The sequence below is a fragment of the Myotis daubentonii genome, chromosome 14 (assembly GCF_963259705.1).
Source record: "Myotis daubentonii chromosome 14, mMyoDau2.1, whole genome shotgun sequence".
NCBI classification, from domain to species: Eukaryota; Metazoa; Chordata; class Mammalia; order Chiroptera; family Vespertilionidae; genus Myotis; species Myotis daubentonii.
Window position 1 is genome coordinate 25,880,525 of NC_081853.1, and position 27,453 is coordinate 25,907,977.

A 27,453-nucleotide genomic window follows, 5' to 3' on the forward strand; every position below is an offset into this window, starting at 1 on the left:
ATAACTATTTTGTTTTTTGTTTTTCCTTTTTATTTCTTCTTCTTTTTTTTTTTTTTTACAATAACTGTTTTGTATCGCTTCCTCCATCTGCCCTATTCATCTTTTAAGTACATGCTAACTAGCAGTGAAAAGACCAGAGGAAGGCAGCAGAAGGGAGGATGAGTGAAAGTTCCAGATAGTCAAGTTGCCAAGAGTTTCAACTATTCAGTGCCTTAGGTTCACTCTCTTAGGTTGTACAGGGTTTCCACTGTGTGATTTTTCTTTCTGAATGGGATTTCAGATGCCATAATTACAGTATGTAATATTGATACCATTGTAATTAACTAGTTATTAAAACTAGAGGCCCAGTGCACTGGGGGGTGGGAGTCCCCTCAGTACAGCCTGCGCCCTTTCCCAGTCTGGGACCCCTCAGCGGACATCCCCCAAGGAGTCCTTAGCGCTGCCGCAGAGCCGTGAGCCTGGCTTCTGGCTGAGTGGTGCTCCCCCTGTGGGAGCACACTGACCACCAGGGGGCAGCACCTGTGTTGAGCGTCTGCCCCCTGGTGGTCAGTGTGCGTCATAGTGACCAGTTGTTCTGCCGTTTGGTCGATTTGCATATTAGCCTTTTATTATATAGAATAGGAAAGGAGCAAAGGGAAGGCCAGGTATTATAGGTATGTTCCCCATAAAACACTGGCGGGAGGGGACTGGCCAAAAGGAAGATAGTCGCATGCCCAGTAAAGTTGGGATGACATAGGGAAGATACTTGACTGTCAATCACACCTAGGGACAGAGTTGGTTGGCCAGAATAGGGGTGGCAACTGCAAGCAAAATTTGGATACTCAATTCCCTGAACAAAGAAACTTGCTCTCTTGTGCTCTTGGCTCCTTGGGACTCAAGGACTCTTTTGTTCCTGCTCCTCTGCATTCCCCGACATGGTCCACGGCCATGTGGACCCCATACACCATGGACTAATGGACTACAGCTAGCCTGGCTCCAACATGGAAAGGAAACTCTAGATGCTGGCTTTGATTCTAGCTTTACTGAAACCCCAGCTATACTTCTTCTATGGCTGAACTAAGAGAAATGGGACTTTGGAAACCAAGGGGTATAATTCCAAGGAAATAAAGCTTTCTATCATATCTCACCCTCTTGTGAGGGCCTCTGGAAATGTTTACTCCAGTGGTACCCCAAGAACCCCACTTCCACTGATAAAAGATAACAATATGACCCTTATGTTTATGTTTAATAACTCAATATCCACCACAATATAAAAGGGAAGCAAATACAAAATATAATTTGACCCAAGACTACCAGCATAGGCATGGTTTAGTTTTCTTAGGTTGTTGTTATTAATTTGAATATCAACTTATATGTAATCTGTTGTCTAAGGAAATACAGATATGGAAATCAAGTTTAACTATTACTCTGGTAGGATAAAAATTGACTATACTGGTGAAAAGATGGCTTTGAGACTAGAATCTTTAGAACTGGAAAAAACACACACAACCAAACAAAAAAAACACACACCAACAAACTTTTAATATAATTATTTACAAATGATCAGTTAGATGTGAGTTGTTTTCTCTACACAGTAACTAAAGAAATAAACCAGGCTTTAATCTGACTTCTTTCCTACCTCGGCTATGTCCTTCCAGTGCATGGCTCCCCTGCAAGAGCTCAGCTGACAGAATCCAGTCCTCAGCTTCCAAAGAAAACTAACCCACAGCTTCAGCAGGAAGATAGTTTTAATACCTGAAACCATGAGTCACTGGATTACTCACCAACTACTCCCAATTTTGGCAGGCACTATCCTCATAATGGAAGGAGAGAGAGAAGTGAGAAATTGGAAGCAAAAGGGAGTGGAGGGGAAGATAGCAGAGGACAGGGGGGCAGGAGTGGAGGAGGAAAGAGGAAGATATACTGAATTGTAGAATTGTGGGTCAGCTAGGAACAAAGCCCTTAGAAATACAAATACTTAGCACTGGAAGTGCCTGACTTAGCCATGAGTTATGAAGACATCAACTGAAAAGTGATTCTTTTTTCCAACAGCCTTTGCTAGCATATTAGGTTATCCATATTGTGGGGGCTAAGCTAAAAAAGTAATTTTCCTCCCACCTAAGTTCTAGCTTATAAAGCTTATAAGCTAGTAATAAAATTTAACAGAGACAGATTAAGAGGAGAAAAATTCCAAGGTTTATTATTACGTATATCAGGGGTGTCATAATAATGAGTTCCAAAACACACTGGGCTGTAGAGACTTACATACTATATGGACAAAGGAGAAAAGGGGGCATGGGTCTGGGATTTTGAAGAGGAGATAGGCAATTCACAGGTAGCAGAGAAAGAGTAAAACACACTCATGGCCAAGTTCCTGCTAGGCAACCCAGAAACAATGGGATTTAGGGGAATCTAGCTAATAGGCTCCTGCTTGGATCCTTCGGATCTACCAAACTTAATTCAGATAGGCTACTGTGAATATCCTTAAGGTGAATATGCTAAGATTCCCTTCCCAAAGCAGGTTTTTCCATCTGGATTCATTACATGAACTGTAAAATTCATCAACTGTAAAATGAATGGGGATAATATTAATGCCCATTGCAGAAAACTGCTGTAGGGATAAAACGAGTCAATAAATATAACAGTGTTCAAAACAGTACCAGGCACAGAGTAACTGCTATTACTGGATATTACTTTTATATCATTTAATTGGTTTTTTTAAAAAATTCAAATATTAAAAGATTCCAGAATATACTTCCTTCCTAAATTTTTTACATTTCAGGCAAAACAAGGGATATATATGTAGAGAGTCTAAGCCAAAGGAATAATGTAATTCAACACTACAGTAAAATAATAGTCACATTTCTGAATAGTTGGTCTTATGGCTAGGCACTTAGTTAGCTTATCTTCCAGCCCTCACAACAACCCCCCCCCCCCCAAAATAGAATTTTTATCACTAATTTACAGATGAACTGACTGTTGAGATGCCTCCTACTACCTTACCACAAGGCAGTTTTGACAACAGCAGCAATAGCAGTATTACCTACTCAATAGGGCTGCCCTGATATCCTGATCATATCCATCAATGTAGCAAGTCAAAGACATTTATGGCGGAGGTTAGAATTAATTTGTATAGAAAAAAATCTAGGTCCCTAACTGGTTTGGCTCAGTGGATAGAGCCTACGGACTGAAGGGTCCCAGGTTTGATTCCAGTCAAGGGCATGTATCTTGGTTGCAGGCACATCCCCAGTAGGGGGTGTGCAGGAGGCAGCTGATTGATGTTTCTCTCTCATCGATGTTTCTGACTCTCTATCCCTCTCCCTTCCTCTCTGTAAAAAAATCAATAAAATATATATTTTTTTAAAAAGGAAAAAGAAAGAAAAAAATCTAGGACCAAAATTCAGTCAGTTAAATATATTATATCTTGACAAAACATATTATATATTGACTACTTATAAGCTAGGCAATGTGCTACAAAGCTATTTTTTTTTGTGTGCCCTTGACCGGAATCGAACCTGGGATTCTTCAGTCCACAGGCTGACGCTCTATCCACTGAGCCAAACCAGTCAGGGCTACAAAGCTATCTAATTGTTGCTATAACAAGCAGACACTACTGCTTTGTTTGCAGTTTGTCTCTTACTATTAAGAATTCATTTGCAAGGCTTAAATTATCTATTAATTGATCTAAATGAATTATCAGAAAACAGCCCAAGACAACATTTAAATAGACACCTCAAAACACCAATTAATCAGAGGCAGAGTAGAGCCATCTAGGACAGAGTATTAGATAAGCTTTATAATGGCTTGCAATTTTCATTTGCAAACATATTAAAAATATATCTATTTTCTCTAAGTGAATGAAAGTGTCAGAACATGGCAACACCTGGCTTTGAGAACAATCATGTTAAAGGCATATTGTACAAAAAGCAAGGACAAGAGCAAAAGGACCTAAGTTCAAATCTGGCTTCATGTCTCCTTACTAGCTGTATGTCTTTGGTCTACCTACTTGTTCTCTTTGAGTCTTAAGTTTTGTCATCTACACAATGGAGTTAACACTGTCTCAGGAAATTATCTGAAAAGATGTTAAATGTGTGTTAAATCAGATCATGCCTGCCAAACATGGTAAGCATTCAAGCAGTTATCTTTTCTATTCCTTACATGGTTCATTATTTAAAATCCAAATTTGTAACTAGAAAAGATTCAGAAATCTGACTTGACATTACTATCTTCAAAAGATGACAGACCCTACTTTAGTATGCCAAAGTCATCTTATCTATGCTTTATAGAGTACTAGTGGCCCAGTGCATGAAATCTGTGCACATTAAAAGGGAACTGATTAGAGGAAATATTTTAATATTGCTATTTGCCCTTTCTCTATAATAGAAGTGTCAGAGATGAAAGAAAATTAGTAAAATGTATATGAAAATCTTCCTCCTGTCAGAGTCTGGAGCATGCCGCAGGACCCAGAGTCAAGTCTCTGCCCACCAGTGTACACCTTGAAATTGTGTGAGACCCAGACCCGGCTGGCCCCTTCCCTTCTCACTCTATTGAGCAATTCTTTCATGTACAATTCTGACTGATATTTAGTTTGCTGTGCTGTGGAATAGAGAGATCTCAAGTGGGGGTAGTAGGAAATAAAAATGGACTAAGTTCCACTAGTTCACAGACAAAAAGCTTTTTCTCACAAGCCGCAACCTGGGCATGTGCCCTGGCCAGGAATTGAACCACGACCTCCTGGTTCATAGGTCGACACTCAACCACTGAGCCACGCTGGCCAGGCAGGCCCTACTCTTTTTCCCACCACCAGCATATTCCAGGTCCAGGTTTATCTTCATAAAAAGCAAAGTTTTAAAATCATTTCATGGGTGATATTGAATATGTGATAATGAGTAGAGGACATGCTTGCTCAAATGTGAATTCTGGTGGGGTTTGCTCACCAGCTTTGTAGCTAAAGCAAAATGACAAAAAACAAAACAAAACACCAAACACACACACAAAACAAAGCTCTATCATGGATTACTTAGGAATAATGGAAACCTTAAATTTAAATCCATATATGCTAAGAGTCACAACTATCATTTGGTTCTTCGGACTGATGTGGCATGCTGTTTTACACCTCCAGGCTTTTGCACATACAGTTGCCTCAGCCAGTCCAGGGCTTGCTCTCCTTCCCTTTTCTAGCTCACTACTATTCATCCTTCAAGACCCAGTTCAGGTGTAACCTTTTCTAGGAAGTCTTTCCTAAAAACCTCTCTCCCAGCTGGATTAATGACTTTTCCTTTATATTCCCATATATATGTATATACATTTCTACTACTGTTCTTATCATATTACATTGAAATGACTGTTTGGGTGTCTTGCCTTCACTGACAGTTCCTGAGGGCGGGGTCATGCCACATTTATCTTTGGACCCCAAGAAGCTCGCATAATACCTTGTACAAAGAAGACACACAGTGAATTTCTGTTTAATACAAATGCTCACCAGCATCTTCTTAGCATGATCCTTCTAGATCTCATATGCCAGGCAGCACTGAGTCTATGTTACCATGAATGGAACAAATGTCAGAATTTTTGCAAGAAAAATAGCTTCCAATAGATGATACCCATCCTTCCAAGGCTGCTGCATAAAAACTCCTGACTGGGTTGAATATCAGTTTAGATTATTAACATCCTATCTGGCCCACCCTGCTCCAACCCAACTGCAAAATATCCATTATGGGATCTAGAGCTACTGTTCAGAATTGCTTTGTCACCGGAGGACTGATTTCCTGGCTTATGTGAAAGACATCATTGAGAATTAACACTGCCAGATATTCTTTAGACCTGATGATTGGACTTAATGGATACATGTGAGCCTGGCCAGATGATTTATTGTTCTTATAACACTTTGCACAATGCCTCCTATGGACATGGCCTACATTAAACAATTGAGGTACCCCCCGCCCCCCCGACCCCGCAAAAAAGAAGCTCTTTAGGAGCCTGCAATCCTAGTAGTGATCCTGTAAGTAGACAATAAGATGCTTTGTTATGGTTTAGTATTATTTTTATAAGCACAGATTCTCTGAGCTTATAGGAAGGAAACTGAGAGGTCACCCACTTAAGAAAATTTATTTTATAGATGACTAACAGATTTTTAAGAGAAAGATCTCTCCCTGATATTAAAAGAAAAAATAAGTGACATATACTGAAATAAGGAGATAACAGTTTCTGCATGCTACTGGAGTATTCAAGTGCATACTTACACCTCTGCATGTTAAGCATTTCATAGAGTGCCCTAACTGGATTGGCTCAGTGGATAGAGCGTCAGTCAGCAGATTCAAGGGTCCCAGGTTCGATTCCGGTCAAGGGTATGTATCTTGGTTGCGGGCACATCCCCAGTAGGGAGTGTGCAGGAGGTAGCTGATCGATGTTTCTCTCTCATCAATGTTTCTAACTCTCTATCCCTCTCCCTTCCTCTCTGTAAAAAATCAATAAAATATATATATATTTAAAAAGAATTTCATAGAGTATACACTGATTGACGGTTGGAACAGATAGATGATCCAAGTTTCCTTCTAATGTTAAGATTTTAACTTTTGTTTGCAAAAAATAGTGACTCAGGCTATGGATTATTCAAAAAACATCACTTCACAATGAAGAATGAGTCCTAGCTGGTTTGGCTCAGTGGATAGAACATTGGCCTGCAAACTGAAAGGTCCTGGGTTTGATTCTGATCAAGGGCACATGCCTGAGTTGCAGGCTTGATCCCCAATAGGGGGCGTGAAGGAGACGGCCAATCAATGATTCTCATCATTGATGTTTCTATCTCTCTCGCCCTCGCTCTTCTTCTCTGAAATCAATAAAAATGCTTAGAAAAATGGAAAATGATAGTTTGAAGCATACATACCTGCTAATGCTAAAATTAGTCTCTATTTTCTGAGTAAATGTTCACCAGTAAAAGAAGGTAACACAGAAATGTTTTCACTGCTGAGGATTTAAAAATACATATGAAGTGCGCTGGCCAATGTGGCTCAGTTGGGTGGAACATCATCCTGTGTGCAGAAGGGTCTCCGGTTCAATTTCTGGTCAGGGTACATACCCAGGTTTGTGGGCTTAATCCGGTCAGGGTGCATACTGGAGGCAATCGATCAATGTTTCTCACATTGATATTTCTCTCTCTCTTCCCCTTTCCCACAACCCTTCTCTCTCTAGAACAGGGGTGGGCAAACTTTTTGACTCGAGGGCCACAATGGGTTCTTAAACTGGACCGGAGGGCCGGAATAAAAGCATGGATGGAGTGTTTGTGTGAACTAATATAAATTCAAAGTAAACATCATTACATAAAAGGGTACGGTCTTTTTTTTCAATAGTTTTATTCATTTCAAACGGGCTGGATCCGGCCCGAGGGCAGTAGTTTGCCCACGGCTGCTCTAGAGTCAATGAAAAGCATATCCTCGGATGAGGATTAAATAAACATAAAAAATCCATATGCAGATAAGCCAATTGGTAAGACCACTGAGTTCCCCTTTCCAAGTTAATTTCCTACAAATACTTTTATGACACAAGTCTCATTGAGACAAAAGATTTCTAAGACTCAGTTAATCGTATTTATTTCAAGTAATTTTGATAAAATAAAATTCTAATGCAATGAAAGAATTTGGAATGCTCTGTGGGGTCTGTGATAATCTGGCTCTCTCTGAACTAGCTATTGTTAGGCTTGTCAGGTAGCTTTTGAAGAGTAGAGGCTTTAAGAAGGACCTGTCCAAACTATACATTCCCAATCTCATTTTAGGGTGTAACTGATCCTTCCTCTTAAAATGGTCTTAATTTATTTGCTAATAACTTCCAAATGTATACCTCTAACCCATACTTCCCTTAATTCTAAACTCAGATATCTAACTATCTACTCAATATCTCTACATACTAATATATGCCTAACAGTCATTTCAAATTTCCTATGTACAGCCCTGGCGGGTGTGGCTTAGTTGGCTGAGTGTCATCCCATGCACTGAAAGGTTGCTGGTCGATTCCTGGTCAGGCCACATACCCAGGTTGCAGGTTTGATCCCTGGTTCAGGGAATACACAGGAGGCAGCCAATCAATGTTTCTCTTTCTCCCTCTCCCTTCCTCTCTAAAATCAATGAAAACATATTTTTTAAAAAATTACTATGTGCAAAACTGAGTTCTTGATATCCCCAAACCTGCTCTTTGTGCAGTCTTTCCCATGTCAGCTAATGGCTATTCCACTGATTCCCATGCTCAGATCAAAAGCCTTGGAGTCATCTTTGATTCCTCTTTCTCTCACATACCCTATCCAGTTAACAACAACATTAATAATTCATAGCTGCTAATATATATAGTATAGTACTTACTATGTGCCAGACACTGTTCTAAATTCTTTGTATGTTTACTAAATTATTAAAATCTTACAACAATACTACAGCATGGGTATTATTATCATTTCTATTTTATAGCTAAGAAAACTGAAGCATAAAGAATTTAAGTTGAGCCTGGCCAGTATGGCTTGGTGATTGAGCGTTGGCCCATGAACCAAGAAACCACCAGTTCGATTCCCACTCAGGTTCCATTAAAACAAGACCAGCTCCCTGCTCCCTCCCCACCATCAGATAAGTGCTTGACAGGTTAGTGGGAGGTGTGGCAAAAACAAATTTTTGGTTTCTGATAGAATAAAAACTAATATTATAACAGTTTTCTAAAACTAATGTTTCCAGCCCTGGCCGGTATGGCTCAGTTGGTTGACTGTTGTCCCTTGCACCGAAAGGTTGCCGGTTTGGTTTCCAGTCAGGGCATATACCAAGGTTTTGGGTTTGATTCCTGGTTGGGGTGCTAACGAAAGGCAACCAATCAATGTTTCTCCCTCACATCGATGTCTCTCTCTTTCTCTCTAAAAATCAGTAAAAACATATTTTTAATTAAGAAAACCCAAAACACAGCCCAGCTGGTGTGGCTCAGTGGTTGAGTGTTGACCCATAAACCAGGAGGTCATGATTCAATTCCCAGTCAGGGCACATGGCCGGGTTGCGGGCTCGATCCCCAGTAGGAAGTATGCAGAAGGCAACTGATCAATGTTTCTCTCTCATCATTGTATCTCTCTATACCTCTCCCTTCCTCTCTCTCTCTCAAATCAATAAAAACATTTTTTTTAAAGGGAAAAGGAACAGAAAATGCTTCTTGGAGGAAGTAACAAATGAAATGAACCTTGAAGGAAGAAATGAACCTAAAAAGAGAAGAAAAGGCATTTCAGGTTGACAGCCTAGTATGAGGAAAGGTCTGGAAGATGAAATGTAATAACACCTTCATGGTAACTGAATGGTTCATGAGGCTGTAAAAGTACGGCATAGGAGAGCCTTCGGTGGGAGATGAGCTCTGAAGGTAAGTCTAAACTACTGTTTTGGACTTTATTCCAAGGATATCACTGAAGGCTTCCCAATGGTTAAGAGTTATATAATCTGCTTTGAATCTAGACTTACTTGACTATATCAAAATCTATATGTGCAAACCAACACCACGATTCTCCTCTAACACTGGTTCTCTTAAAGCATTCTGTATCTCAGGAAAAGCATCATTATCCATCAGATTACACAAGTCCAAACCAAACCAAAGCCCAGGAACCAATCTTGACATATGCTTTCTACCTCTATCAAATCCAATCTATTTCAGTTTCCTAATTCCATGCTATCTAATAAAGAGGGAATATGCTAATTGACTGCCCCGCCTTCAAAGATGGCGACGCCCAGTCCCCTCCGCCCCGCCAGGGTGCCTGCCTCCTGAGTCCCCCAGTCCCCTCAACCCCCCAGCCGCCCATGGCGGGCCTGAGGCACAGGTAACAAGGGCTGGCCAAAGCTTGCTCTGCCGGCAGTGGCAGCAACAGAGTTGTGATGGGGGCATCGCCTTCCCCTGATCGCCGGGTCGCCTCCCGCCCTTGAGGGCTCCTGGACTGTGAGAGGGGGCAGGTTGGGCTGAGGGATGGCCCCCTTCCAGTGCATGAATTTTCATCCACCGGGCCTCTAGTCCTATGTAATACTCTCCATCTATTTCTATTTATTTCTACTGCCACCACCTTGTTATCTCTCTCCTGGATCACTCACCCTGAATAATCAATCTATCTGCATTCACTTAGGCTCTCAGTTAAGCCAGAGAATTTGTTTAAAAAAGCAGTCCTAGCCCTGGCTAGTGTGGCTCAGTGGATAAGAGTGTCAGCCTGCGGACTGAAGGGTCCCAGGTTCGATTCTGGTCAAGGGCACATGCCTGGGTTGTGGGCTCAATCCCCAGTGGGGGGACTGCAGGAGGCAGCCGATCAATGATTCTCTCTCATCACTGATGTTTCTCTCTCTCTCTCTCTTTCTCATTTTCTCTCTCTCCCTTCCTCTCTGAAATCAATAAAAATATATTAAAAACAAAAGCAGTCCTAAATCACCCAATGCTTAAATTCTTTTAGTAGCTTCCCACAACTCTTCAAATATTAAGAACAAGAATTTGAACAGGGTCTATTAAGTCAGTCCTACGTGATTAGGCTCTGGATCTCTCTCTAGCTTCATCTTAGAGCATGCTTCCCCTATTCTGATCACACTGGCCTTTTTTAGCCTGGTTGGTTCATCCTGTTTCTTCTCACCATGGGGCCTTTGCACATGCAATACTGTGTACTTGTCCTTTCTTCAACTCTCAGCCAGTTATTTTGCTAGGTGCTTGGGTATATACTGATGAACAAAACAAAGTCTCAGTTTTCACAATGCTTAGGGCTGAGGGCGAAAAAGTGGTAGAGACAGAAAAACCAATAATCAAATAATAAAAATTGCTGAAAAGTGGTATGAAGAAAAAGAACAAAGTGATGTGAGAAAAGGAATAAAGTAAAGAAGGGAAATCTACTTTAGATTGTGTGGACAAATAGGGGCCACATGCTAACAGCTAACCTGACTAGCTCAAGGAAGGCCTGCATGGCAGCCTTGCAAATTTAGAGACCTAAAGTAAGCACAAAGGATGGTCTGAAATTAAAACTTTTTTTAAACTAAAAGCAGTTTATGGTGGATAGTTATGTCCTAAGGCAGTATTTTTCCATAACAAAGGTTAATCTTCACATTAACTAAGCCTATCCTTTTGTCTTTTTGTATCTAGGATAACATGCCTGATTAACAAAGTAATTTCCCTTTATCTGGATCCCTCAAAGCATCACAAATCCCCTCATTGTTATTGAGTTCATTGTTGACCATTAACTGTCCTGTACACACCTAAGTAAAGGAAGTATGTGTCTATCATTTTATCCAATCCTACCCGCCCCCCCACTCCCCCCTGCCTCCCCGCTTTGCTTTCTCCCACCTCCCTAATCTATCACCAATAGATTTCATGTAACCCACTTACATCTCTCTCTTTTGACTGTAATGTATAAAACAAGGTGCAAAACTGCCATTCTCCAGAGCAGTATCTCAATCCGTTGAGATTCTGCTTTCTGGCAATTGTCAACAGTTTGGCTCAAATAAACTCACAAAAATTCTTCACAGGTTTGAATGTTTCTTATGTTAACAATTGGGGGATCATAGAAGAATTCTTTGAACAGGGGCATTTGAACTGAGCTCTCAAAGATAGAAAAAGAAGTTGTTACTTTAACCAGGTCATAAATGAAGAAAAGTATTATTACTATACTAGAAAAGTATTATTACTATACTAGTATATTATTACTATACTAATAATACTATACTATTATTACTATTACTATACTTATATGTTACATGAGTCAAGAGAATACAGAATTTGGAATTTTATCAATACTCAAGATGAAAATACACAGTTAACATGGCAATTCAAGTAAAGACAAAAGAAAAGGATTTGTTTGTCCACTGCTTAAGAATTCACTTGGTGAAAGTATTAACAAAAAAGGTTAAGGAGCCCTAACCAGTTTGGCTCAGCGGATAGAGCGTCGGACTACGGACTGAAGGGTCCCAGGTTTGGTTCCGGTCAAGGTCATGTACCTGGGTTGTGGGCACATCCCCAGTAGGGGGCGTGCAAGAGGCAGCTGAATCGATGTTTCTCTCTCATCGATGTTTCTAACTCTGTATCCCTCGCCCTCTCCCTTCATCTCTGTAAAAAAATCAATAAAATATATTATATAAAAAAAAGGTTAAGGAAGGAGCAAAAGGATGCTAAGATAGGAAAAGGTGAGTAGTCAGGAAGGGGACTACCTGCCCAGTATCCTAATGGAGTATATGGACAGTTGTGGTTACAAGGCTTACATAACCAATGAGTCAGCAAAAAGTCAGGGCACAGGATCTCTTCAATGCCCATTCTAAACATCTAGGAAGTTTGGCTCTCTCTACCAGTGAGACGAGGGGCCCGAGAACAAGATCTGAGGCAGGCTAATTAAAGGTACCGTATCTTCCAGCAATACTTGCCTAACATTTATTAGCATGAGGAAAAGTAAACCTTCTTGCTTAGCAAAACATAAGAAACAGGATCCAACTTAAAGCAGATTAGAGCAAGGCAATTCTGGTAAGATTTCACAGATCTAATGTTGCCCATTTCTTTAACTTGTAAAAATTCCAAAATCAAGACTCCAGAAGGTGCTGAAAGCAAAACCTAGATTTAAAGAGAAAATGTCTTTATATATTTTGGGGTCCATAAATATTTCAGGGCTACTTTCTTACTCTAATATAAGCTAATATGTATTAATAGTAACAGAAAAAGGCTTCATAATGATAAAACTGGGTCTAGTAAACAAAGAAGAACATATAAAAGGGATTAAATCACAGTACAGAAAAAGAGATACAGCACTAACATCCACTTGGTACTGATCTGCAATGATGGTGAATCCAAGACAAATGCTCACCAACAAACAGCTATGAAAACAGCAGACTCCTCATCCTGCCTTCCTCTACCTCCATACTTATATTCTCAGCCTATTACTGTTCCAGTGACAACAACTCAGTTAAAGCAGAAAGCCTTTATTTTTTCTTTTCCACTTCAGGCCATAGGAAAAAGCTGGTGTGAGGGGGAGGGGTGGGGAAGGGGAGGAAAAGTAGGGTGGAGGAAGGGTGTAAATATGACTGTTCAAAGAAGGGAAAGATTATCTGTTAGCATTCTTGGCTTCTGCCTGTTTACGGATATCTGAGAAAACGTGATAATTATCTCTGAAGGTCACAATTGAATGACCAGAAATAATGTTTTCCTTTCTGGTTCCCTTAGCCATCCCTTTCAATCAAATGTGAATCTGCAAAATGTTTTAATTATTGCAGACACAATTCTATGTAGCTGATATAGGAAAGTAAAACAAACAAGCAAACAAAAACAAGAAAAAACAAAAACAAAACACAAGCAACACATTTACCTTACCAAAACCCCCTGTCAGGCAGTCTGCTGATTTTGCTTGCCACAAAGCTCATCCTTCATTTGTGCACTGCCAGAGCAAGCTTGGATCGTGAAAACAAATCACAACCTCTTTTGGCTATAAGCTCTTTCCATTTGTCCCAGTTTCCAAGCTGCAGAGGAGCTGTGGCATAGTCTGTCACGGCTGCACGTACTTGGTTTCCGAGAATAACGCTGTAAATGAGGACAGCTACCACTGGGAATTCATTCCCCCACCAAAGAGCCAGCCGAAATGAAGCTTCTCCCTGGGCCTCTCACCTTCACAGACTCAGAAAAGGGCCTTTCACAGAACAGGCAGGTACAGCCGCACCACATCAACATCCCGCATAGCCAATCCTCCGCAGTGCCCACCTCGGCCTACGTACAGTTCCGGTTCTGTCTGCTGCACCAATTCTTAGAGCTTTCTATATCTGAGAGCCTGGGAGGACTCCGTGCTGAATAAACAGAAAGCTTCTGCCAAACAAATATCCGTGTGCGTGTGCATGTGCGTGTGAGTGTGCATGTGTGTGGTTTGGGATAGCTGCTAATGCAAATGAAGTTTGAGAATGGAGATCACAAACAGTATCTGCCTCTCTTCTCAAGCTGTGAGCATCTTTTATAAAAGAGAAAGGCACCAAACTGGTTGAATTTAAAGCTACAGTACATTAATTCAACATTATGTGTCTTCTCACTTAAAACCAAATAAAATTTAGAATAACTTAAAGAAGGTTAAAAACATTCTCAATAAAGTAACACCATTTAGGTACCTTGGTTTAATAAATACAAAGAAATCTACCCATGCTTTGATAAAGGATTAATATAAGATTGCCAGAACAGATTTCTTATGAGCCTTCCTAATGTTTCTTCTCTTGTTTTCACATGAGACTCACAAAACCATTTAAATGAAAATTGAGCAAGGAAAAGAAAATTGAACATGAGACCCTAAAGTCTTATTCTTATGGACAAAGAGAAAAAAGCTCTTCTGAATGAAAGGCATTAGAGTTCTGTGAATTTAAGCAACAGATTAAAACACCACAACTATAAGCCCAGGCTCAGTCCCTGTTCTATCACATATTATTTACTGAATACCTGCAATATTGCATGAAATAACTGAACACCTTAAGGATACTATTCCTGCCCTGAAAATTCACTTCGGGATTTAGGCAAGCTATCAGAAACAAGCTTTATTTCTTCTATTGTAAAAACAGTTTTGGGGACTGCACATAGGAAGAATTTTAATGATTATAAAATACAGTGTAGCAGTACAATGTATAATATCTAGTAACATTTCTATCTGGTTAATATGTAGAAAAAAATCAGACATGACAATAGTTTGATATAGTATAGTACAGTCCTTTCTATGAGCCTAAAGTTGTGATAATTTCTGTTCTAGTTAAGTACTGAGCTGGAAGCTCAGGCAATCACAGTACTGAAAGGTCAAAGGTCTTTCCAAACAGTATTCACCAGCTTCACATAGAATTCTTTCATTTAAATTAGACAAAGCCCTCTGAATAGAATCCAAAGCCCGTTAATTTTTCAAAAAATATATTTCTATTAATTTCAGAGAGGAAGGGAGAGGGATAGAAAGATAGAAACATCAATGATGAGAAAGAATCATTGATTGGCTGCCTCTTACACGCCCCACACTGGGAATCAAGCCTGCAACCTGGACATGCGCCCTGACCGGGAATGGAACGGTGACCTCCTGGTTCATAGGTCGATGCTCAAGCTCAAGCACTGAGCCACACAGGTTGGGCCCCTTAACTGAATTTGAAGAAAATTCTGGGTTGAAACCAGGGTTCTAGAAATTCCTCTTCTGTGTTTAGAGGAACAGAACTCTGACCTTGACCCATCAGAAAAAATTAATAAAAAATTTAATGACTTAACACAAGTTTTGTTTTTGTTTCAACAGAGTAAATATTTGTTTATATAAAAACAGTGTCAAAAAAATTATCAACACTAGCTGATGTTAGCTTAATTCTATTAGCATTTTTAATATCCCTTATTTTAAGGCAATTGTGTTCATTATAGAAAATTTTGAAATTATAAATGGACATATAAGAAAGTAAAAATTTTTTGTAAACTCACTGCTCACAGAAAGCCAAACCAGACACTGTATGAGGTTCTTTTATCCTTTTTTCTTACCATTGAGATCACTGAAGCTTGTGTTGAGACAAAGTGCCATAAGATCAAAACTGCCTTGATTGGATTGGATAAGCTACCATATGGAAGACAGCAGCCCTGAAGAGTTGCCTGGGTCTCAAGTGGACTCTGTGTATGAGAAGTGTTCATTGTATATTTGTAGGAGAGACATGATTATACTTTTAAAATTTATCCTAAAACAGCCTAGCTGGTTTGCCTCAGTGTATAGAGCATCAGCCTTCAGACTGAAGGGTCCCAAGTTTGATTTCGGTCAAGGGCACATACTTTGGTTGTAGGCTCTAGCCCGGGTCAGGGTGCATGCAGGAGGCAACCACTCCATGTGTTTCTCTCACATTGATGTTTCTCTCTCTGTCTCCCTCTCCCTTCTACTCTCTATAAAAATCAATGGGAAAATATCCTCAGGTGAGAATTAACAACAACAAAAAAATTTATCCTAGAACAGTTTTTGAGGTTCCACCAAGATGCCAATAGATTTACGAGTTGCCAGAGAAGTGGCCCTCGTTAGCTGCAATAAGCCTGGGCATATCTCTTCTTGGATCCCCAAGTAAATCTCATGTGGCAACAGAACTTTAATTTTGTTGACTTTCTGTTCTCTCAAAAAATTTTTTTCTCTTGCTGATTTTGCTTTTGTTTCTGGTTTAAGCACAGTTGATAAGTTACTCCTCATTGATGGCAGCACTTACTGAGAATTTGATTTTTAAGGTTGACCATTTGATGGTCTCTGTTGAATGATATTTATTTTCTGTTGGGTGAGAAACCAAAAGAGAACCATATTAAGGAACAATAGTTGACTTTATATAGGGAACCAATGTCTATAAAGAAGACTTCCCAGGAAAACTGACCTGATGCCTGTATTTACAGGGTCCCTGGCTTACAGGTGGTAAAGAAGGCCACTTACTTCCTGGTAAGCCTTAGCAAATGTTGGGGAGTTGAAGATAAGATTAATTCATCCAACTTTATCAGCACTGCAGGTGAAGTCTAGTCAGAGAGTTTCTTAGACATGTTTTCCTAACCTTGGAATAGTAAATAATAGAGGTATTTAAAAGTCCATTCTAGGATTCCTTATGAAAACTTCCATACAGGAATTAATCTTGTAGCCTAAATAATTGTTCAAGCCCTGGCCGGGTGGCTCAGTTGGATGGAGCGTTGTCCGTACACCAAAAGATTGCAGGTTTGATTCCCAGTCAGAGCACATATCAAGGTTGTGGGTTTGATGCCCAGTTGGGGCACGGGAGACAACTGATTGATGTGTGTGTGGGTTTTTTCTCTCTCTCTCCCTTCATCTCTCTAAAAAAAATTTTTTTCTTTTCTTTTTTTATTATTTTATTGCTTAAAGTATTACAAAGAGTATTATATATGTCTCCTTTTTTCCCCCCGCCCTTGACAATCCCCTGGCCTCCCCTACCCCCCCGTGTCTTATGTCCATTGGTTATGCTCATATGCATGCGTACAAGTCCTTTGGTTGATATCTTACTACCCCCCCCAACCCTCCCTGGCCTTCCTACTGTAGTTTGACAGTCTGTTTGATGTTGCTCTGCCTCTGTATCTATTTTTGTTCAAAAGTTTATAATGGTCTTAATTATCCATAAATGAGTGAGATCATTTGGTATTTTTCTTTCATTGACAGGCTAATTTCACTTAGCATAATGCTCTCCAGTTCCATCCATGCTGTCACAAATGGTAAGAATTCCTTCTTTTTTACAGCAGCATAGTATTCCATCGTGTAGACGTACCACAGTTTTCTAATCCACTCATCTGCTAATGGGCACTTAGGCTGTTTCCAGATTTTAACTATGGTAAATTGTGATGCTATGAACATAGGGGTGCACATATCCTTTCTGATTGGTGTTTCTGGTTTCTTGGGATATATTCCTAGAAGTGGAATCACTGGGTCAAATGGGAGTTCCATTTTTAACTTTTTGAGCAAACTCCATACTGTCTTCCATAATGGCTGCACCAGTCTGCATTCCCACCAGCAGTGCACGAGTGTTCCTTTTTCTCCACATCCTCTCCAGCACTTGTCGTTTGTTGATTTGTTGATGATAGCCATTCTGACAGGTGTGAGATGGTACCTCATTGTTGTTTTGATTTGCACCTCTCGGATGATTAGTGACTTTGAGCATGTTTTCATATGTCTCTTGGCTTTCTGAATGTCCTCTTTTGAAAGGTAGCTATTTAGGTCCTTTGCCCATTTTTTGATTGGATTGTTTATCTTCCTTTTGTTAAGTTGTATGAGTTCCCTATGAATGTTGGAGATGAAACCCTTATCGGTGATAACATTGGCAAATATGTTCTCTCATGAAGTGGGCTTTCTTATTGTTTTGTTGATGGTTTCTTTTGCTGTGCAGAAGCTTTTTATTTTGATGTAGTCCCATTTGTTTATTTTCTCTTTATTTTCCAATGCCCTAGGAGCTGTATCATTGAAGAAATTGCTTCAGCATATGTCTGAGATTTTGTTGCCTTTGGATTCTTCTAGTATTTTTATGGTTTCCCGTCGTATATTTAAGTCCTTTATCCATTTTGAGTTTATTTTTGTGTATGGTGTACGTTGGTGGTCAAGTTTCATTTTCTTGCATGTATCTGTCCAATTTTCCCAACACTATTTATTGAAGAGACTATCTTGACTCCACTGTATGTTCTTGCCTCCTTTGTCAAATATTAATTGAGCATATTGGTTTTGGCCGATTTCTGGGCTCTCTATTCTATTCCATTGATCTATATGTCTGTTCTTGTGCCAGTATCAGGCAGTTTTGAGAACAGCGGCTTTGTAAAACAGCTTAATATCTGGTATTGAGATCCCACCTACTTTGTTCTTTCTCAGGATCGCTGCAGCTATTTGGGATCTTTTTGTTATTCCAAATGAATTTTTGGAGAGTTCGTTCTAGGTCTGTGAAATATGCCGTTGGTATTTTAATGGGAAGTGCGTTGAATTTATAGATTGCTTTGGGTAGTATGGACATTTTAATGATGTTGATTCTACCAATCCAAGAACATGGTATGTTCTTCCATCTGTTTATGTCTTCCTCTATCTCTTTTTTCAACGTCCTGTAGTTTTCTGAGTAGAGGTCTTTTACCTCTTTAGTTAAGTTTATTCCTAGGTAGCTTAATTTTTTTGGTGCGATGGTAAATGGGATTGTTTTTTTAGTCTCTCTTTCTGAAAGTTCACTATTGGTGTATAGAAATGCCACAGATTTCTTGGCGTTAATTTTGTATCCTGCTACATTGCCAAATTCATTTATTAAGTCTAATAGTTTTTGATGGAGTCTTTAGGGTTTTTTATAAAAAAATTTTTTTCGATAAAATATTATTGCTTAAAACTCTGGATTTGCAAAGAAAATTTAAGGATGTCTGTATGATTAATTAACACTTGCTGTACTTATGTAAATAATCCAGTCAAACCTAATGAGACCAATAATTTTGTGATCAAGAATAATCTTTAGGAATTATTTATGATCACCAGAAGGATGGGAGAGTTTCAGCAAAAATTGTGAAAAACTAAAATGGAAAAGATTTTAAGTGTCTTTTCGAGGGACTTCCTAGTGTTATCTATCCAATTCTCTGGCTTTTTGTCTTTGGCTAGGTTATTTTATAGCTCTGAAGAGATGGAAATTACCTTGGGGACAGTGTTGGTGATGCAATGCAAATAAATGTCTGGTAGAGAATATAAATTTCCTTAAGCCCAATTCTTATTTGGACCAATTTAACATCTTACCAGTTCTTAATAACTGGTTAATTAGTGAGTTAAATAAATATTTGACACATTTTGAATGAGAGTCATAATTTTACCTTTAAAAATATTTGTATCCTTACTTTTTATTTCTCAAAGCATCTAACTAAAAAACAATTGCGTAGTTGAAATTAGCCTTTTGCCTATTTTTTAAAAGCTCTTACAAAAGAGCTAACAAGAATTTTTACATTTTTAAAGAATTGTGAAGAAGAACAAAACAAAGACGACTATGTAACAGAGAATATATGGCCCTTAATGCCTGAAATATTTATTATCTGGCTCTTTACAAAAAAGTTTGCCAATACTTGCTTTAAAGTTATAGTATCTCAAATGGCATTGATATCTTAATATGAGTGATCAACCTAACAATATAGAAGAGACTGACTTACTCAAGTCAGCATTTTAGCAGCAAAGTCAACTTAGGACCCAGACTGAGAAAATAGACTCCTTAATAAATATACCATAATCTTTATAATAACATAAATAAATGACTTACTAAATTTAGAATTATCTCTGACAAGAAAATATTTTCTTCCCCAGTAATACAAACCTAAAATAATATCTTTATTGTATTCAATACTGTTGAGTATCAAGGATGTTGAAAATTTCATAAGGAAATATATTTTATCTTTCCAAAATTTCTGGGAAAGATGCTTTTTAAAAACCTGTTTATTTACATATATACAAGCAGAGAAGATAAGAAATCCTGCGCAGTCTTCATCCAGCTTAACTCATAGCCCATGCGCCCCTCTCCTACAATTATTTGGAAGCAAATTCCAGACAAAAGATGTTCTTTATAAAAACCAAGGCTAATTCCAGAGGCTTTCCTATATTATTAAAGCCTATCTCAGCTGTCAGACTTCATGAATACTGTACTATATTTTTTCAGATAAAATGCCTAATGTTCTCCTCCTCTTTTATCCTTTACTATATTATATTCATAAAGAATCCACTGGGGAAAAATGTCCAAAGACAATAGAACTTATTCTGTTTCTATGGACTGATGGTCTTGATGTTGATACTTGATGACTGACTAGATATTTTTTCCAAAGTGGCAAAAGATGGGTAAAGTTGAGTAAAGGAAGTGTAAGTCTAACAAATCAATTACTATCTGTAGTTCTAGATGGCAGAGAACAGATGTGCAAGGAAGGCACTAAAGTTAAAATGTGTCCCATCAGTTGGCTGGGCATTCCTCAAGGAATTTCTTTTGCGCTTCTCTATGTAGCAACCAGTTCAGCTAAAAAGTCCCTAACTGCATTTACACCTCCCACTGGGATTCAATTCTGACTTCAGCAGCTCTCTTTATGCATAAACAAATGCCCATAACCAGCCAGTCGGTGAAGGAGCAGAAAAATGACAAAGCAAGGAATTAGAAAAGGTTTTTAAATCTTCTGAGATTAATATGATCATATGGATCTCTAACTAAGGCAAGCACTTTCTTTTACTGCTTAGAACTAATTAATTCAGAAAGGAGAGCAAGAGAGGCTTTGCTTAGTGTCAAAGCCAATATCAGAATTATGAGGTTTTAGGAAGGATTATAGGCATTGACCTTCTTTAAAAACTAGCTAAATTATCTGAGACACCTAACTAAATAATTAGAATAAGCAATGAAAATTGCTTATTTAGGCTCTGCCTACATCAAAGGAATCATGTATCATGATGCCATCTATCACCCAAGGGGCTCAAAGGTGCTGCATGAGCTGTTTCACAACTGCAAAGTACATAAAGCCATGACGGGAATACCACCCCCAACTCAAGGAAGGGCCAGTTAACCCCTAGTACCGTCTGCAAAGCAACTGCAGAATCATATAAATTATTAAATTAAACTGTATAATAAAATAGTCTTTTTTAATGTCATAAAAAAGAATATAGAATAGTGATTTCCAGTCTCAGGTCCACAAAAGGGTCAAGTTGTTTTCAAGATTTCCAAATGCCCAATGGAAATTGTACATTCTCCCATAATAAAGGTGTATAGGCAGACCAAAATGACAAACATTTAATTTTGTCTGGAATTATAATTACTCCAGGTGATATCATTGTATCAGTGTTGTTCAGAAATGCTGACTGGCTCCTAGTCCCTTTTTTTTTTTTTTAAAGGGAAAATCATATATGCTGTTTGTAAACAAACATTTTCAAAATAGCAGGCTCATGAGGGAAAAAAAATACTGGTGAATAAGGTTCATTTAAGTTTCATTTTCTAAGTAAGATCACACCTTCAATGTTAATAAAAACCAAAACACTTAAATTTAAAAAGTATGAAGTAAATCATTAGAATATGCATATTCTATGCCTGGAAAATTACCATCTGGAGGCAATATATAAGTAATGCTATACTGTTTTAGAAAATGCTATTCACCACAGTGACTGTCAGAGCTATATAAGCCATCTCTTGAAAATCCTTACTTAATATCTATTTTATATCTCCCAAATCCCATACTGGAGGCTCTCAGGAATAAAAAATAAACACAACTTTCCACATCCTAGAAAATATGAAGAAAAATAGCATCAAATGGACTATTTCAAGTCCATGTGAGAAGAACAAGGAATCATCTCAATTTATTCTTTTCAAAATATTACCAGGCATAGATGGCTGGTGTGTGTATTGGGGGGGTCGGGGGGGGGGGGGTGGCAGGCGGAGTGGACAGATACAAAGCTATTTTAACTGAAAATAACCTGGCTTCATTATTCTTTACTATTTAATTTTCCACTAAACTGCATAGAACCTTAGTGGTCAAATATTCTCTAAGAATAGCCACATGACTCAATATAGAAATACAACCAAGAAAGAGTTGAAAGCAAGGTGAAGACTGATTCTATAGGTATTAACTGGCTACTTACTGAAACGTACCTCCTTCTAAATTTCTTTAAGTTTGTTATAAAAAACAACAACAACCGCCCTAACCAGTTTGGCTCAGTGGATAGAGCGTCGGCCTACAGACTCAAGGCTCCCAGGTTCGATTCCGGTCAAGGGCATATACCTTGGTTGCAGGCACATTCCCAGTAGGGAGTGTGCAGGAGGCAGCTGATGTTTCTCTCTCATCGATGTTTCTAACTTTCCATCCCTCTCCCTTCCTCTCTGTAAAAAATCAATTAAAAATATTAAAAAATAAAATAAAATAAAAAACAACAACAACCAAATGGCCAGTTTCTCATCCCTTTACCTTTTCTCTTGATATACCGACATATTATATAGTACTCTACTTTTTTACACCATTAAGCTTAGATAGCAGGCCATATTATACTAGTAAGATGGGGTTGGAAGGGTGCTTGCCAGTCTGCAGAGGAGATGGAATTGAGTCCTTGCTTTGCCACCCATCAGTTGTGGGACTTCTGTGACTTTATAGAGCTTAAAACCAATCAAGGTTTAGTACCTAAGAAATAGGATTGAAGTTTGCAGGGTTAAGGCTGAAGATGAAAAACTAGAGGGCGGGAGGTGGGTGGATTGATAAATTCCTAGACATCTGATTTTTACAATTTAAGAGTTTTCACAAGACATGATTCATTCTTTAAATACCTGAAAGCCTTCAATCTTGATTTTACTTGCCAGATTCCAGTAGTAGATGACATCACATTCACTGGTCTGATTTCTTTAGGCGCAATATATTTAAAATAATTTTTTAAAAAATCTAACATAACAATAAAATGACTTGTTCCAAATTCAAAGAGAGAAAAAACCTTGTTCAAACATTTCAGTATTTCATTATAGTATACAGACTTGCCATAGTATTTAAATAGGTATATTAACAGGAGATGATTAAACTTAACAATAAAATAAGGTCAACAATCTGTGGTTCTAGTGAAATAACTCAAAAAATTATGCCCCCTAAAGGTTACATAGGACCAACTCATTATAATTATTATCATTTTTAAATTTTTTATTTTATTTTTTTAATCCTTGCTTGAGGATATGATTATTGGTTTTAGAGAGAAAGGGAGAGGGAGAGAGAAAGGGAGGGAGGGAAGAAAGGAGGGAGGGAGGGAGGGAGAGGGAGAAGATAGATCTTTGATCTTTGGGCTGCCTCCCTTTACTCACCCTGACCAGGCATCAAACCCACAACCTAAGTATGTGACCTGACCAGGAACTGAACCATGACCTCCTGGTTCATAGGTTAACACTCAATCACTGAGCCACAATGGCCTGGCTCATTATAATTATTTGTAAAAAGAGGGAGAGATACAAATGGAAGGCCTTACATTCACTTCTAGTTTTCCAGGACCACACAGACAGTATAGACTCAGTAAACATCTACTAAATGAATCAGTAAGAAACCTATAATAATAAAAGTGTAATATACAAATCGACGAAATGGCTGAGCAGCAGAACCACTGTCCGGGCGACCACGCTATGACATGCACTGGCACCAGGCCAGACAAGGCAGGTGCGATGCGATTGGTCGTGCCCCCCCCCACCCCCCTGCCATTGCCCCACGATCGCCTGCAGAGGGAGGCCCAGGTCACTGGCCGGCGGGGTGATCAACCAAGGGGGGAGGGGGGTGGTGGTGGCGGATGCGGGCAGTGCCAGGCCAAGGCAGGTGCAGGCGGGGGGCAGGGCCGACTGCAGGCAGCCAGAGAGAAGCGCGGATCCCAGGTGCCAGCAGCCAGAGGGAAGCAAGGCTTACCCTTGCACGATTTCGTGCATCAGGCCTCTAGTAAAAACATAAAATCATATCAGCTCAAATACATGCTTATATTATTTAAGTCTACAGCTAGTAGTGGCTGGTTTCTGAATTGAAATCTTCCATTTCTTTTATTCAGTGTTTTATAGAGTCACCTATGATTGTTAGGCAGTGTTTGTTTATGAATTGATATTAATCCTCCAAGGATTGAGTTAGTTTCTGACATTCTACAGCTATATAAAAAGTAGAATTACCAAAAAACCCCCAAAACAACAACACACAAAACAACAACAACAAAACACAGAATTTCAAACTATACTTGCAGGAGTCTATAAAAGATAGTCTACCCAATAATTAAGCAAATTTATTAGAAATGTCTGAGGGGAAAAACTCATTCACAATTAATAATAGGAGACAAATTTCTCATATAGAACTAAGAAGCAATAAATATGAAAGACCTCTATCTATAAGCCATTATTTAGAAAAATCACTATGAAATCGTCTCTCGTTTGTTCCTGACTTCAGCAGCCATTCAGGAAATAAACATTTTTCATCTTCCCACAAATATGTTCTGACAAAATTGCTTTTATGTTCTTATGATTTGAAAAAAAATACCGTGCAAAAGATTTTAAAGTTAAAATTGGGATGACAGAATTTGTAGACCGCTAAGCCAGGGAGTTGAAAAGGAAAAAGCCCTAATTGAAATGTCTAACGTAGTGCTTTGTCTTGTACATTAAAGGGAAAAGTTTAAAAAGATAAATTTGGCCCTAGCTAGTTTGGCTCAGTGGATAGAATGTTGGCCTGCAGACTGAAGGGTCCCGGGATCGATTCTGGTCAAGGGCACATACCTGGGTTGCAGGCTCGATCCCCACTAGGGGGGCATGCAGGAGGCAACTGATTAATGATTCTTTCTCATCATTGACATTTCTATCTCTCCTCCCATCCTCTCTGAAATCAATAAAAATATATTTTAAAAAATAAATAAACAGATAAACTTGTCCATGATCAATTGATAACAGATGCTCTTTTAGTACTTCTCTGCAAACAAATTTGAAATAGGGATATTGTTAGGCATTTCATTTATTCATTTACTAGAAACTGTTTTCTCTCAGGGTGTTTTATGTTGTAATTACATTAACAACGTTTCTAGCATAACCTATACTAATAATAGAGGAATATGCAAATTGTCTGGGACACTGTCACAGTAACAGTAACGATCGAACAGCAGGCTGTGTGGGGCGACAAGGCCGGCAGGGGGGTTAGTGAGGGATGACCAAACAACTGAACAGCAGGCTGCGTGGGTGACCAGGCCGGCAGGGGGGGCAGTTGGGGGCGACCAGGCTGGTGGGGTGGGGGGGGACAGTAAGGGGCGACCAGGCCAGTGGGGGGGGGAGGTGAAGGGGGCAGTTAGGGGCAATCAGGCAGGCAGGTGAGCAGTTAGCAGCCAGCAGTCCTGGATTGTGAGAGGGATGTCCGAGGGGTCCCAGATTGGAGAGGGTGCAGGCTGGGCCGAGGGGACCCCCCTCCCATGCACGAATTTCGTGCACCAGGCCTCTAATATACTAATAGTAAGGCAATATTAACAATGCTTTTTTTTCTAGAATTTTAATTTCAAAATATGAGTAAGGTATCCTAATATTTTAAATGTATTGCAATGTAACAAGGGCACTGTCTGATATAGGTTCATTAAGATCCCACGAGGCAGACTCTTTCTGGTACAGTATCTAAATCACTTTGTTAAGAGTCAGACATTTGCTAGAGAACCTAGCAAATTAAATAGCCTTTAATTTAGCTCCTGTGTTTGCTTCCTTTTTCACTGAAAATGATGTTAACAATAGTTGCATCATTTGGGGAAACAAAAGAAAAAATGAACAAATGGGACTACATCAAACTAAAAACTTTTTGCACAGCAAAGGAAACCATAAAAAAAAAAAAAGACACCCTATGGAATGGGAGAAGATATCTGCCAACAATACATATGATAAGGGGTTAATATCCAAAATATATAAAGAACTCATATAACTTAACACCAAAAAAAAAAAAAAAAAAAAAAGGAGGACCCAAATAGACATTTCTCCAAAGAGGACATACAGGCCAAGAGGCATGAAAAGATGCTCAAATCACTAACCAGCAGAGAAATGCAAATTAAAACCACACCTATCCAAATGGCTATCATCAATAAATCAACAAATAACAAGTGTTGGGGAGAATATGGAAAAAAGGGAACCCTCATACACTGTTGGTGGGATTGCAAATTGGTGCAACTACTGTGGGAAACAGTATGGAGGTTCCTCAAAAAATTAAAAATAGCTGAAACCGGTTTGGCTCAGTGGATAGAGCGTTGGCCTGCGACTGAAAGGGCCCAGGTTTGATTCCGGTCAAGGGCATGTACCTGGGTTGCGGGCATATCCCCAGTGGGAGATGTGCAGGAGGCAGCTGATCGATGTTTCTCTCTCATCGATGTTTCTAACTCTCTATCTCTCTCCCTTCTTCCTCTCTGTGGAAAGTCAATAAAATATATTAAAAAAAAAAAAAAGATATGCTGTCACACCCGACTGGTGTGGCTCAGTGGTTGAGCATCAACCTAAGAACCAGGTCACAGCTCGATTCCCAGTTGGGGCACATGCCCGAGTTGCCGGCTTAATCCCCAGTGTGGTGTACAGGAGGCAGCCAATTTTCTCTCATCATTGATGTTTCTATCCCTCTCTCTTTCTCCCTTCCTCTCTGAGATCAATAAAAATATATTTAAAATAATAAAAATAAAATGTTAAGCAGATTTTGTTTCTGTAAAATTATACATAAAGATTATATATGAATAATTTATTATCTATCTATAATAATAAAAGCATAATATGCTAATTAGACCAGACAGCTGAACGACCTTCCGGATGACCTTCTGAACGAAGCTGGGGTGGTGGCTGTGAGGGCCAAGCCCCTTGCAAAAATTTCATGCATCAGGCCTCTAGTCCTAATATATAAAAACCCTGGGTCCATCACATCCACAACGACCAGAGACTCGACTTAACTCCCAGCCTTCGTGCACAGCAGGCTCTGGTGGGTGGGGACTTGTGGCAGCAGAGACGGGGACAGGGGAGGCGGGGTGGCACTCACTCTCACTCACAACCGCACACACGCACAGACACACACAGCGCCTACCAGCTCACAGCCTTTTCTCCCTTTCTTTCCCTCCTTCCCAGCTCACTCTTGGAGCCTCTCTCAGAATGAGGAAACAAAACAGACTGGGCCTAAAGAGGCCTGGATGGAAGGGAGGGCTGGCAGAGGGTGGAGTGGCCCCCACTGGCTCCGCCCCCTCCCAGCCGGGAAAGAGGAAGAGGGACACAGGGAGGCAGGGAGGCCTGCTGAGAAAAACAGAGAGATAGAGGCTGGGTGAGATCATTCCAGCAGGGGAGGGAAGTTAGGGGTGATCAGAAAGGCAGAGGCAGTGGGGGCAAGATCAGGCCGGCAGGGGGGAGGAGTTGGGGGCGAGATTAGGCCTGTAGGGGACAGCGGTTAGGGGTGATCAGGCAAGCAGGCAGAGGCAGTTAGGGGTGATCTGGTAGGCAGGCAGAGAGGTTAGGGGCAATCAGGCAGGCAGGTAGAGGGATTGGGGCAATCAGGCAGAGGCAGTTAGGTGTG

General features: G+C 39.6%; 1 protein-coding gene across 8 annotated transcripts in view; it reads right to left on the bottom strand.

Moving 5' to 3' along the window:
• The window catches only part of TMCC1 (transmembrane and coiled-coil domain family 1), a 112,693-nt gene that overhangs the window by 27,547 nt on the left and 57,693 nt on the right, over positions 1-27,453 (bottom strand). The window contains exon 2 of one of the 8 annotated variants that reach the window (XM_059663666.1): positions 1,619-1,734. The exons of 6 other annotated variants lie outside the window; for them this stretch is intronic. In XM_059663666.1, the coding sequence (XP_059519649.1) occupies positions 1,619-1,734 (116 nt within the window). Of the gene's footprint in view, positions 1-1,618; positions 1,735-13,590; positions 13,780-27,453 lie in introns of those variants that run through there. One more of the 8 variants, XM_059663669.1, reaches the window with a different exon arrangement.